This window comes from Monodelphis domestica, chromosome 5 (genome assembly GCF_027887165.1).
Source record: "Monodelphis domestica isolate mMonDom1 chromosome 5, mMonDom1.pri, whole genome shotgun sequence".
NCBI classification, from domain to species: Eukaryota; Metazoa; Chordata; class Mammalia; order Didelphimorphia; family Didelphidae; genus Monodelphis; species Monodelphis domestica.
In genome coordinates, this window is record NC_077231.1 from 96,475,486 (window position 1) to 96,488,819 (window position 13,334).

Genomic DNA, 13,334 nt, shown 5'->3' on the forward strand with positions numbered 1-13,334 from the left:
TGCATTCGGTTGTGTATTTTCCTTTCTGAAGTAGGCTTCAACTCAGCTTTCTGGTGGAACCAATGAAATTAAACTGACTTGTTAAAAAAAATGTCCCCACGCTCTACATATTCAATTTCTTTCCATGTAGGCAGATTCTTTGCTCCTTATTTATGGCTTCACCTGCCTTGAAATGGAAAATTCGAGGGTGTCAATAAATGGATTGTGAAGTTATGTTTAACTACAGAAACGGCAGTGTCTCCATGGGCCATTTTGGAAATGCAGTGAGTTGGCAGCACTAGTCAGGGGACCTGGAGTGGTTTGCTTCTGCCTCTTCCAATAAACACCAAGTCTTGCTACTGAGTCTTTAGCTGCTTCACCAGAAGAGGGAGGCAGCTTCTTTTACTGTATGGGTCCAGAGCCTTTCCTCATATCATGGACCCCATTCTGGCAGTCTAGCAAAGCCTACGGTTCCATTCTCAGAATCGTATGTTCATTAATGTGAAACAAAATATGTAGGATTAAAAATATATGAGATTAGCACCAAAAACCCCATCATTTGTCCCATATCCAAGTTTAAAGACACTGTGAAATCTAACCTTTAAAGGTTGTGGATCTCTGATTAAGAATCCCTGGTATAACTGGGAGGAAAGACCTGAATTCAAATGCTAGTTCTGCCACTGACTAGGTGTGTGATCCTGGGCAAATCATTTAACTTGTCTAAGTCTCAGAATAGTCATCTGTAAAATGATGGTAACCTACCAGCTTTACAAATACACCATCCCATATTTATAATCCTGATGGACCACCCAAGTCGTGAATTACTCTACTAGCACCAATCCCTTAGGTGGATGGTCAAACAGTATAAAGTGGTCTATGGGGTAATCTATCCCTTGCAAGCATGGGGAAGGTGGCCAGGTTGTGAAAGTGACAAGTACCCCCATGATGGTTAGAGCACTGGGCCTGGAATCAGGAAGACCTGAGTCCAAATCTGGTCTTGGACACATTCTAGTTCTATGACCCTGGCAAGTCACTTTACTCCATTTGCCTCAGTTTCCTCATCTGTCAAGCTGGAGAAGGAAATGGTGAAGTAGTTGTGTGACCCTGGCCAAGTCATTTCACCCTCTTTGCCTCAAGTTTCCTCATTTGTCAAATGAGCTGGAGAAAGAAATGGTAAACCATCCCAGTATTTTTGCCAAGAAAACCCCAAAGAGTGTCCTGATGAATGGGACACAAGTGAATAACAACATGTCTTCAGTAGGTAGGAGCTAAATTACATAGGGCCCTTGATGCTAGGTTAAGGCATTTACATTTGAACTTAGAGGCAATAAAGTGAACCAACAAGGACTTTTCTGGAGAGGAATAATGGGGTCACAGGTGCATAGAAAGACTACTTGAGTAGAAGCAGAAGGATGGATTGAAAGAGGCAAGAGAGGAGACAACAGAGGTGGGGAGACCAATAAGGCAGTTACACCAGGAGTAGTCAGTTCTCCCCACACACACACACAGTGAGCAGATCCACAAAGAAGCTTCCTTAATAATCTCCCCACTTCTATTATCTCCTTCAATCATTTATGCATATACACGTATAGGTATGATTTCCACAGGTGTCCATGTATGAGAACATGTGTATCACAAATATACATGTATGTGCAACTGCTATCATATGTGCACATATACATACATGTATATAGAAGCATAAGCTTAGAAACAACAGCAGCAACAGAATAACAAGGATAATATTTTCATGAATATAAATTATTTTATAAAATAAAAGTTTAAGGAATAAAATATTTTAGGAAACACACATGTATATTAGGAAACACTCATACACACATCTATGCATGGATGTGTATATGTTATCTCTTTTTACCCTCATAACGACCCAGTTAAAGTAATACTATTATCTCCATTTCCCCCTTTTACAGCTAAAACAGGCTGACACAGTTTCAGCAACTTGTTTCCATTCATATCGTAAGTGACTGAGGCAGGATTCAGATTGAGTTCTTCTTGCCTCTAATTGGATGTTCTCCCACTAAGAGAGCCAACAGAGCTGCCATAAGACTTCCTTGATTTAAAGAGAAGGCAAAGTGATGGAGAGAAGAAAGTTGTCTCATCAAATCCAGCATCTCGGACCCCATGGAGGCTAAGAAAAGCCTGTGGGGGAGGCGGTGCTTTTCCTGTTCGCTGTCCCCATCCCCCTCCAGCCAGGAGTCCTGGCCTTTCCTCCTCCCACCCCTCACCTTCGAAGCTTCCAGCAAAGAGGTAAATCCAGGTGACTGCCGGGATGAAGAGAACCGTCAGAGAGGCAGCCAGGAATTTCCGTCTCCCTCTGCAGATGCCCAGCATCCTCTCGGAAGTGGCAATCTCTAACCGCGGCGCCGTTCCTATGTTGGGAGCGTAGAGTCCCCAGCGTCCCTCATATTACTTTCTGAAAGGGAGAGAAAGGAGAAACAGGTCAGGCATCGGCATGGTACTCTGTAACCCATGTCCAGACGTCCCCAGAGGCGTTTCTCTGCTCTCTGCCTGCTCCCTTCTAGCTGTGCCTTCCAGCAAATGTGCCACATCCCTTCAGAGCCCAGGAGGAGCCGTTGATAGGACGGGGAAAGGGCTGGCATTTGTACGCGGCTGTGAGCCTCAGAAAGCCTTTTATACCCATTACCTCGTATTGATCGCCACAACTCTGTCATGGGGTGCTACCAGTACTAGCCAAGCTATAGCAACCACTGGGCACACGCGGGACAAGTTCCAAAATGGAGCAGCATCAGAGCATGAAAAGCATCCAGATGGGAGGCCCAGGGAGGGAGGACCTCGGCCATATCTTAGTCTATTCACTGCTGGGGGATGCAGAGGGGAAGCTCCTGTGGGATACAGCTGCTGGGGGACAGGGATGGTAGGATTGTACTCGCCATCTGGAAGCTTCCTATTTTAATGGCTTATTCTGGCTGATCAGATTCTTGGCTCAGCCCTTTCTACACTGCTACTACCACTTACACTTAAAAGTCACCAGCAATAAATTCTAGCACACCAGGGAAAATTGCCAGTCGCCCTATCCTAGGTACAGCTCTAAGTATTATTAACCCTGATTTTACAGATGAGGGGTTCAATTCAGTATCTTTGCCAAGAAAATCCCAAATAGGATCATGAAGAGTGAATGAAGATGAAGTAAATGAAGATGAATGAATGAATGAATGAATGAATGAATGAATAAATGAATGAATGAATGAATGAATGAAAACAACAGAAGATGACTAAACAACAACAAAAGTCAGAGGATCTGGATTTAGATCCCATCTCTGCCTCTCACTACTAGTGTAATCTTGGGGGAGTCTGTGACTCAACTGTCGAGTATATGTGAAGAGGAAACTTGAAGAGGGGAAATGATACTAAATACTCTCCCAAAAGCTTCCAGAAATAAATCTGGGATCCTTTGGTCCAATTCTCCTTTATTTACTCCAATTTCCAATCAAACTTGATGTATATTTCCCACCATCGCCCTACCACAGGGACCATACCTTGTGCTTTTTGTAAATGTCCCCCTTCCTCATCCCTACCTATAACGGTCACTCACATTTATATTGGGCTTTAAGGTTTACATATTATTCTCCTCACAAAAATTTTGAGATAGGTAGAGAAAATAAAAATTACTTCTGGTTTACAGATGCTGAAAATGAGTCACAGAGAGGTTCAACAACTTACCCAATGAGATTTGAACCTAGATCCTTTGATTCTAAGTTCATTCATTGGACTCTTTCATGTTCTACTCTTTCCATTCATATTGTTAGCAACATCCTTTTAAGGAACATTTCCCAGACATCCCTAGTGGAAAGCCCCTTCTTCCTCCCCCCCACCCCCTTTTTAGGTCCTTTCTTCCAGTAAAAATTTGTTTGCAATTCTGTTTTGGGCAAGAGCCCCAGACTAGCCCTATCCCTAGCTCTCTGCCTTCTCCCTACACCACATGGGCACTTCCTTTCACCTCCACTAGGATGCAGATTCCTCAAAGGTAACTATTTTCTTTGCATTTGTCTCCTCAGCACTTAGCACAGTGCCTGGCACCTGAAGGGCTTGATAAATGCCTGTTAACTGGTTGGCTAGATGTTTGCTGCATCCTGAATACAAAACCATAGAAATAGGCTCAGAAGAAATCTAAGCAATCACAAGATGCTATTCATACCTTAAGTGAAAATCCCCAGATAGAGATCCTGACTGTCATGCAACCTACATGAGAAGACCTCTGGTTGGGGCAGTTACGTAGCTCAATGGGTAGAGAGACAAATTTGGAGATGGGAGATCCTAGGTTCAAATCTGGCCTCAGATACTTATGAGCTGTGTGACCCTGGGCAAGTCACTTAACCCTCCCATTGCCTAGCCCTGGCCATTCTTCTGCCCTGGAAGAAATACTCAATTTCAATTTTTAAGACACAAAGTAAGGGTTAAAAAAAAAAAAGAGGCCCTTTAGGGAAGGAGAGACCACTAATTATCACTTCTACTACTTTATAACAATTATAATAATATGCCATATATTATTAGTCTATTAACATGCATATCATGCCCAGATAATGTATTCTAATATATAATTCATAATGTATAATAATTATTACTAATAGTGCTTCTAATTAAAAATAATTCACATCCTACCACATAGGACTGTTATCAGTAAATCACTTGGTAAAGCTTAAAATCCTATGAGGGGGGCAGCTGGGTGGCTCAGTGGATTGAGAGCCAGGCCTAGAGAAAGGAGGTTGTGGTTTCAAATGTGACCTCAGATACTTCCCAGCTGTGTGACCCTGGGCAAGTCACTTGACTCCCATTGCCTAGCCCTTATCACTCTTCTGCCTTGGAACCAATACCCAGTTTTGACTCCAAGACTGAAGGTAAGGGTTTATTAAAAATAAAACAACAACAAAAAAAAACCCTATGAGAAGGAGGCAGCTAGGTGGCACAGGGGATAAAGTGTCAGACCCAGAGTCAAGAGGACCTGAATTCAAACCTGGCCTGAAACACTTCCTCCTTGTGCAACCCTGGGCAAGTCACTTCATCCCATTTGCCGAGCCCTTGCTCTTTTGTCTTTGAGTTGTTACTAAGGCAGAAAGTAAGGATTGGGGAAAAAAACCACTATGAGAAGATTATTATCATTACTTTTTCATCATATTTATATCTGTACATCTTATCCCCTCTATTAAGCTGTAGGTTCCTTAAGGGTGGATACACATCTCCTTTCATCTCTTGGTTGAGGAAACTGAGACAAACAGGGTTGAGTGACTTGTCCAGGGTCGCCCTGCTACTTCTACTAAGTGTCTGAGGCCAGATTTGAACTCAGAAAGATGAGTCTTCCTGACTTTGGGTCGGGCACCAGCCTTTTCGACTCTACATCGCCATTATTGTGTACAGAGAGTATGTAATGTGTCTTATAAATGTATGAACTGAACCAAACCATGAAGTACTCTTTAAAGACTTCCTGAGGAGATTTTGGAGCCTTCCCCAATAATCCATTTGCATATCTACATAACCATGTACACAGAATAGTCTTTTATTAGTCTAACCTAAATCCCTTTATCTTTCATCTTAAGATAATTTACCTTCTCTGTCTCTGAAACATCATGAGTCCTTGTTCTCCTCTTAAAATAGCCCAGAACAGAGAAGTCTATCTGGAAACCCAAAGCAAAGTCACAGAAAAGACAGAGGATCATAGAACAGGAGGGGAATACCTAGACCAACCCCTCTCATTTAACGGATGGGAAACTGAGAACGAAAAGGAATTCTTAAATGTGAACCTTAGTTGGGAACTTGGAAATCATAGACTCATTGGCTCGAAGAGTTAGAAAATTCAAGGTCAATTAACTCCCTCCCTGTCACTCCATGCATTCCATAGATAAAGAAATCCAAGGGCAGTGGGATTAACCATTTGGTTCAGTTTACATGAGAAGGCATTTTTAAAATCTTTTTTTTTTAACCCTTACCTTCCATCTTAGAATCACTACTGTGTATTGGTTTGGGGGATTAAGTGACTTGCCCAGGGTCACACAACTAGGAAGTGCCTGAGGCCAGATATGAACCTAGAACCTAACATTTTCTAATTTGGAAGGAGTTTCTAAATGGTCTTGCCACTACCTCCTATTTTTCCTCTTTCTATCTTCCAAGAACAAGCAGGACAAAATCTATTCCTTTTTTACATGGCAGCCCTTGGAATACTTGCAAAGAATTACCCCATTTCTCCCAAGCCTTTTTTTTTTCTAAATTAAAAAGCCCCCAACTTCTTCATCTGATTCTCAGCTGCAGCAGCAAGAAAATACAGAAGATAGAGCACTGGACTGGGAATCCAGAAGACCGGAGATCAAATCCAACCTTATAGCTAGCTGTGTGATCCTGTCTCAACCATTGCTAAGTCTCCTGAACTTAGAAAAACAGTGCCTGGCACATAGTAGGTTCTTAAGTATTTATTGACTATTGATTAACATGCTTTGCAAACCCTAAATTCCAGGTATAAATGCCAAAGATGGCCTCTAAAGTTGTAAAGATCAGACAATATTCATAAAGTGCTTTGGAAATTTTAAAGTGCTATAAAAATGCTAGCTATTATTATTAGCTCTTATTATACGATATGTATTGAGACATTTTATCATCCTGGTTGCCTTCTAACTAATCAATTTCCTTAAAACATAGCTTGCAGAGCAAATCAGAAAGCTCAGGGCAGACTCCAAGGAGATCGTTAGCTCCTCAAAGCTGGTCCCTCTCCAAAAGCATCCTTCCCACCCCCAGCTGCCCTATCCCACCTCGGAATCAAAGGGAGCTCAGCCTTTTGTGGGAGAACAAACCTGCCAGAGACTCAGGACAAATTAGAGGCAGAGAGGGGGCTCAAGGTTCGTCTGCATTCAACAAGATAAATTCATATGGGTGCATGTCTACATACATACAAACATAGAGTAAAGACTGTACACCCATACTCAGAGAATGAACATGTTTCTGTGTCATACTACAAATAGTGATGTGTAACGCTCTCCATTTCCCATTAGCTGCTCCATTTGAGGTTTTTTGTTTTTGTTTTTATTTGTTTTTAATTTTATAATATTTTATTTGATCATTTCCAAGCATTATTCGTTAAAGACAAAGATCATTTTCTTTTTCTCCCCTCCCACACCCCATAGCCGACGTGTAATTCCACTGGGTATCACATGTGTTCTTGATTCCAACCCATTGTCATGTTGTTAGTATTTGCATTAGAGTGTTTGTTTAGAGTCTCTTCTCTGTCATGTCCCCTCAACCGCTGTAGTCAGGCAGTTGCTTTTCCTCGGTGTTTCTACTCCCACAGTTTGTCCTCTGCTTATGAACAGTATTTTTTCTCCTAGATCCCTGCAGATTGTTCAGGGACATTACACCGCCACTAATGGAGAAGTCCATTACGTTCGATTATACCACAGTGTATTAGACTCTGTGTACAGTGTTTTCCTGATTCTGCTCCTCTCGCTCTGCATCACTTCCTGGAGGTCGTTCCAGTCTCCATGGAATTCCTCCACTTTATTATTCCTTTTTGCACAATAGTATCCCATCACCAACATATACCACAATTTGTTCAGCCATTACCCAATCAAAGGGAATCCCCTCGTTTTCAAATTTTTGGCCACCACAAAGAGCACAGCTATGAATATTTTTGTACAAGTCTTTTTGTCCATTATCTCTTTGGGGTACAGACCCAGCAGTCCTATGGCTGGATCAAAGGGTAGACATTCTTTTATCGCCCTTTGGGCATAGTTCCAAATTGCCCTCCAGAATGGTTGGATCAGTTCACAACTCCACCAGCAATGAATTAATGTTCCTACTTTGCCACATCCCCTCCAGCATTCATTACTTTCCTTTGCTATCATGTTAGCCAATCTGCTAGGTGTGAGTTGATACCTCAGAGTTGTTTTGATTTGCATCTCTCTGATTATAAGAGATTTAGAACACTTCTTCATGTGCTTATTAATAGTTTTGATTTCTTTATCTGAAAACTGCCTATTCATGTCCCTTGCCCATTTATCAATTGGAGAATGGCTTGGATTTTTGAACAATTGATGAAGCTCTTTATAAATTTGAGTAATTAAACCTTTGTCAGAGGTTTCTATGAGGATTCCTCCCCCCAATTTGTTGTTTCCCTTCTGATTTTAGTTACATTGGTTTTGTTTGTACAAAAGCTTTTTAATTTGATGTAGTCGAAATTATTTATTTTACATTTTGTGACTCTTTCTATTCCTTGCTTGGTTTTAACGTCTTTCCCCTCCCAAAGGTCTGACATGTATATTATTATGTGTTTACCCAATTTACTTTTGGTTTCCTTCTTTATGTTTAAATCATTCACCGATTTTGAATTTATCTTGGTGTAGGGTGTGAGGTGTTGATCAATTCCCAATCTCTCCCACACTGTCTTCCAATTTTCCCAGCAGTTTTTATCGAATAGTGGATTTTTGTCCCAAAAGCTGGGATCTTTGGATTTATCGTATACTGTCTTGCTGAGGTCTCTCGCCCCCAGTCTATTCCACTGATCCTCCTTTCTGTTTCTTAGCCAGTACCAAATTGTTTTGATGACTGCTGCTTTGTAATATAGTTTAAGGTCTGGGACTGCAAGGCCCCCATCATTTGTGTTTTTTTTTCTTATTTCCCTGGATATCCTTGATCTTTTGTTCTTCCAAATGAACTTTGTTATGGTTTTTTCTAAATCAGTAAAGAAATTTTTTGGTAGTTCAATGGGTATGGCACTAAATAGATAAATAAGTTTGGGTAAGATGGTCATTTTTATTATATTGGCTCGTCCTATCCATGAGCAGTTGATATTTTTCCAATTGCTCAAGTCTAGTTTTAGTTGTGTGGAGAGTGTTTTGTAGTTGTGTTCATATAGATCCTGTATTTGTCTTGGGAGATAGATTCCTAGGTATTTTATTTTGTCTAAGGTGATTTTGAACGGGATTTCTCTTTCTGGTTTTTGCTGCTGAGCTGTGTTGGAGATATATAGAAATGCTGATGACTTACTTGGGTTTATTTTGTATCCTGCAATTTCAATTAGCTTTTTGGTTGAATCTCTAGGATTCTTTAAGTAGACCATCATGTCATCTGCAAAGAGTGATAACTTGGTCTTCTCACCTATTTTGATGCCTTCAATTTCTTTTTCTTCTCTAATTGCTACTGCTAGTGTTTCTAGTACAATGTCAAATAGTAGAGGTGATAATGGGCATCCTTGATTTACTCCTGATCTTATTGGGAATGCATCTAGTTTATCCCCATTGCAGATGATATTAGTTGATGGATTTAGATATATACTGTTTATTATTTTTAGGAACGACCCTCCTATTCCTATGCTTTCTAGTGTTTTTAATAGGAATGGGTGTTGTATTTTATCAAATGCTTTTTCTGAGTCTATTGAGATAATCATGTGGTTCTTGTTGGTTTGCTTGTTGATGTGGTCAATTATGTGGATGGTTTTCCTAATATTGAACCAGCCCTGCATTCCTGGTATAAATCCTACTTGATCATGGTGGATGACCCTTCTGATCACTTGCTGGAGTCTTTTTGCTAGTATCCTATTTAAGATTTTTGCATCTATATTCATTAGGGAGATTGGCCTATAGTTTTCTTTCTCTGTTTTTGACCTGCCTGGTTTTGGAATCAGTACTATGTTTGTGTCATAAAAGGAGTTTGGTAGAACTCCCTCTTTGGTATTATGTCAAATAGTTTGTATAGTATTGGGATTAACTGTTCTCTGAATGTTTGATAGAATTCACTGTTGAATCCATCAGGCCCTGGGGATTTTTTCTTAGGAAGTTCTTTGATGGCTTGTTGGATTTCATTTTCTGATATGGGATTATTTAAGAATTCTATTTCTTCTTCTGTTAGTCTAGGCAGTTTGTATTTTTGTATATCCATATCGCCTAGATTGCTGTATTTATTGCCATATAATTGGGCAAAGTAATTTTTAATGATTGCCTTAATTTCCTCTTCATCAGAGGTGATGTCCCCCTTTTCATCTTTGATGCTGTTAATTTGCTTTTCTTCCTTCCTTTTTTTAATTAGATTGACCAGTACTTTGTCTATTTTGTTTGTTTTTTCAAAGTACCAGCTTCTTGTCTTATTTATTAAATCGATAGTTCTATCACTTTTGATTTTATTAATTTCTCCCTTAATTTTTAGGATTTCTAGTTTGGTTTTCTGTTGGGGTTTTTAATTTGGTCACTTTCAAGTTTTTTTTATTTGCATTTCCAATTGATTGATCTCTGTTCTCCCTAGTTTGTTAATATATGCACTCAGGGATATGAATTTACCTCTGATTACCTCTTTGGCTGCATCCCAAAAGGTTTGAAAGGATGTCTCGCCATTGTCATTTTCCTCGATGAAATTATTAATTGTTTCTATGATTTCTTCTCTAACTAAACGATTTTGGAGTATCATATTGTTTAGTTTCCAATTAGTTTTTGATTTGGTTTTCCATGTACCATTACTGATTGTTATTTTTATTGCCTTGTGGTCTGAAAAGGTTGCATTTATTATTTCTGCTTTTCTGCATTTATGTGCCATGTTTCTGTGACCTAATGTATGGTCAATTTTTGTGAATGTGCCATGTGGTGCTGAGAAGAAGGTGTATTCCTTTTTATCCCTATTTATTTTTCTCCATATGTCTATTAATTCTAATTTTTCTAAGATTTCATTCACTTCTTTTACCTCTTTCTTATTTATTTTTTGATTTGATTTATCTAAATTTGATAATGGTTGGTTTAAGTCTCCCACTAGTATGGTTTTACTGTCTATTTCTTCCTTCAATTCTCCTAGTTTCTCCACTAGAAATTTGGGTGCTATATTATTTGGTGCATACATGTTGATTAGTGATATTTCCTCATTATCTAAAGTCCCTTTTAACAAAATATAATTACCTTCCCTATCCCTTTTGATCAGGTCTATTTTTGCTTTGGCTTTATCAGATATCATGATTGCAACTCCTGCCTTCTTTCTGTCAGTTGATGCCCAGAAGGTCTTACTCCATCCTTTAATTCTGACCTTGTGGGTGTCTACCCGCCTCATGTGTGTTTGTTGAAGACAACATATGGTAGGGTTTTGGATTCTAATCCATTCTGCTATTCGTCTACGTTTTATGGGTGAGTTCATCCCATTCACATTCAAAGTTATGACTGTCACTGGTGGACTCCCTGGCATTTTGATATCCTTCCCTAATTCTAACCTTTCTTCTTCAGTTCTACCTTTTAGTCCAGTGATTTACTTTAAATCAGTCCCCCTTGTCCCCTCCCTTGATATGTTTCCCTTTCTAGTCCCTCCCTTTTTGTTCCCTCCCCCTCCCTCATCTTCTTCCCTCCCTTTTTGGTGTTTCCCCCTCCCTCCCCCCCTTGGTTTTCCCTTCTCTTTTCCCTTGTTAGGTAAGATAGAATTCAAGATGCCAATGGATCTGGATGTTCTTCCCTCTCAGAGTTGATTTCCCTAAGAGTAAGGTTTAAGTAAAAACTCTCTTCCTCTCCATCTTATAGGAGTTTTTTTCCTCTCCCCTTCCCGTGTGAATCTTTGTGTGAGAAAGATTATTCTATTTGGTCTTTCTTTTCCCCCTATTTACACATTACATTTTCCCCACATGTTAGTATACATAGATTGATATAAATGTAATCCTTATAGAAGAGAGTTTGAGTAAAAGAAAAAGATAACATTTTTCTCCTTTTCCCTTTCCTTCATATTTACCTTTTCAGGTATTCCATGCTCTTTGTTTTTTGATATCGAACTTTCCACAAAGCTCTGGTCTTTTCTTTGCAAAAACTTGGAAATCTTCTATTTTGTTGAATGCCCATACTTTCCCTTGGAAGTATATAGTCAGTTTTGCTGGATAGCTGATTCTTGGTTGAAGGCCCAGCTCTCTTGCCATTCTGAAAATCATGTTCCATGCCTTACGATCATTCAGAGTGGAACTTGCAAGGTCTTGTGTGACCCTGATTGGCATTCCTTTATATCTAAAGTGTCTTTTTCTGGCTTCTTGAAGGATTTTTTCTTTTGTTTGAAAGCTTTGGAATTTGGCAATTACATTCCTGGGAGTTCTCTTTTGGGAATTTAGTGTAGAGGGTGTTCTGTGAGCTCTGTCAGTGGCTGTATTGCCCCCTTGTTCTAGAATGTCTGGGCAATTTTATTTGATTATATCTTGTATTATGATGTCGAGTTTGCTGTTTATTTCTGGCTTTTCTGGAAGTCCAATTATTCTTAAATTATCTCTTCTTCCTCTATTTTCCAAGTCTGTCACCTTGTCAGTGAGATATTTTATGTTCTCTTCTAATTTCTTGATCTTTTGGCTTTGCTTTATTGATTCTTGCTCTTTTACCTGCTCGTTGTCTTCGAGTTGCCTAATTCTGACCTTTAAAGCCTGGTTTTCCTTTTCAGTTTGGTCACACTGGTTTTGTAGATGCGTGAATTTCTTTTGCATTATTTCCCACTTTTCCTCCCAGAAGGCTTCCATCTTTTTGATCCTTTCCGATTCAAATTCTTCATGGGTTTGTGGAGAGTTTCCGTTTCCTTTGGAAGGTTTCAGAGCATTTGCTTGTGTTTCCTCTTCTATCTCCTCTGTATTTTGTATTTTTGCTCCATAAAATGTGTCCAAAGTCGCCCCCTTCTTCTTGTTTTTCTTGGAATTTTGGGGCTTTTGTGCTTCTGTGGAGTTTGCCATCTCTATCTGAGTGGGGAGGACTAGCTTTTCTTATCTCCGTCTGGTGTTCAGAGGTTTTAGCCCTAGGCAGATTGTCTGTTCTATGCAGTTGTTGTTCTGTCTTCCCGGGGAAGCCAGGAATTGCTGGTGTTTCCATGTTACTGCCCTCCTCGTTTCTCTCCCAATGCTTCTCTGTTGCCTTACTTCCATGCTCTGAGCCTGGCGTGGCCCTTTCCACGGAGTGTTTGTTTCTGTGCCTTAGCTGGCCAGGAGAGCCAGCACTCTGAGGGGGGAGGGGCCGTGGCTTCCAGGAGCTCCGAGGGCTCCTGATAAGATTAGCTTTCTCTGGGTTGAACTGTGTATGCCCTGAGGCAGGGACCTTTGGTGAGACTCAGATGGAAGGATCTAGTCAGGGGGCTACAGGCTCCTCCTGTCTCTCTCTGTTTCCCTGCTGTCTGGGTGCCCCCTCGACTGGGTCAGGTTGTTTTCAGGATGAGGCCTTCAGAATAGCCCGCCCTGAGGCTCTGAGGTTCCCTCTGCTGCCTTTGACTCAGCTCTCTGGGTTGGGGGGATGGATCCTGGGACCTTCCTTCTGCCTACCCCTTAGGTCCAAGTGATCTCGGGTTCTGGCTTTTGGGGAGGCCGTACCTTTTGATCCAGGTCCAGGTCCAGGAGGAGGATTCCCGGGGTCTATGCTGTT

General features: G+C 40.5%; 1 protein-coding gene across 1 annotated transcript in view; it reads right to left on the reverse strand.

The window, feature by feature from the left end:
* Positions 1-13,334, reverse strand: part of LARGE1 (LARGE xylosyl- and glucuronyltransferase 1) — a 612,082-nt gene that overhangs the window by 420,465 nt on the left and 178,283 nt on the right. The window contains exon 2 of the mRNA XM_001366359.3: positions 2,223-2,410. Within this exon, the coding sequence (XP_001366396.1) occupies positions 2,223-2,328 (106 nt within the window). The 5' untranslated portion in view covers positions 2,329-2,410. The remainder of the gene's footprint in view (positions 1-2,222; positions 2,411-13,334) is intronic.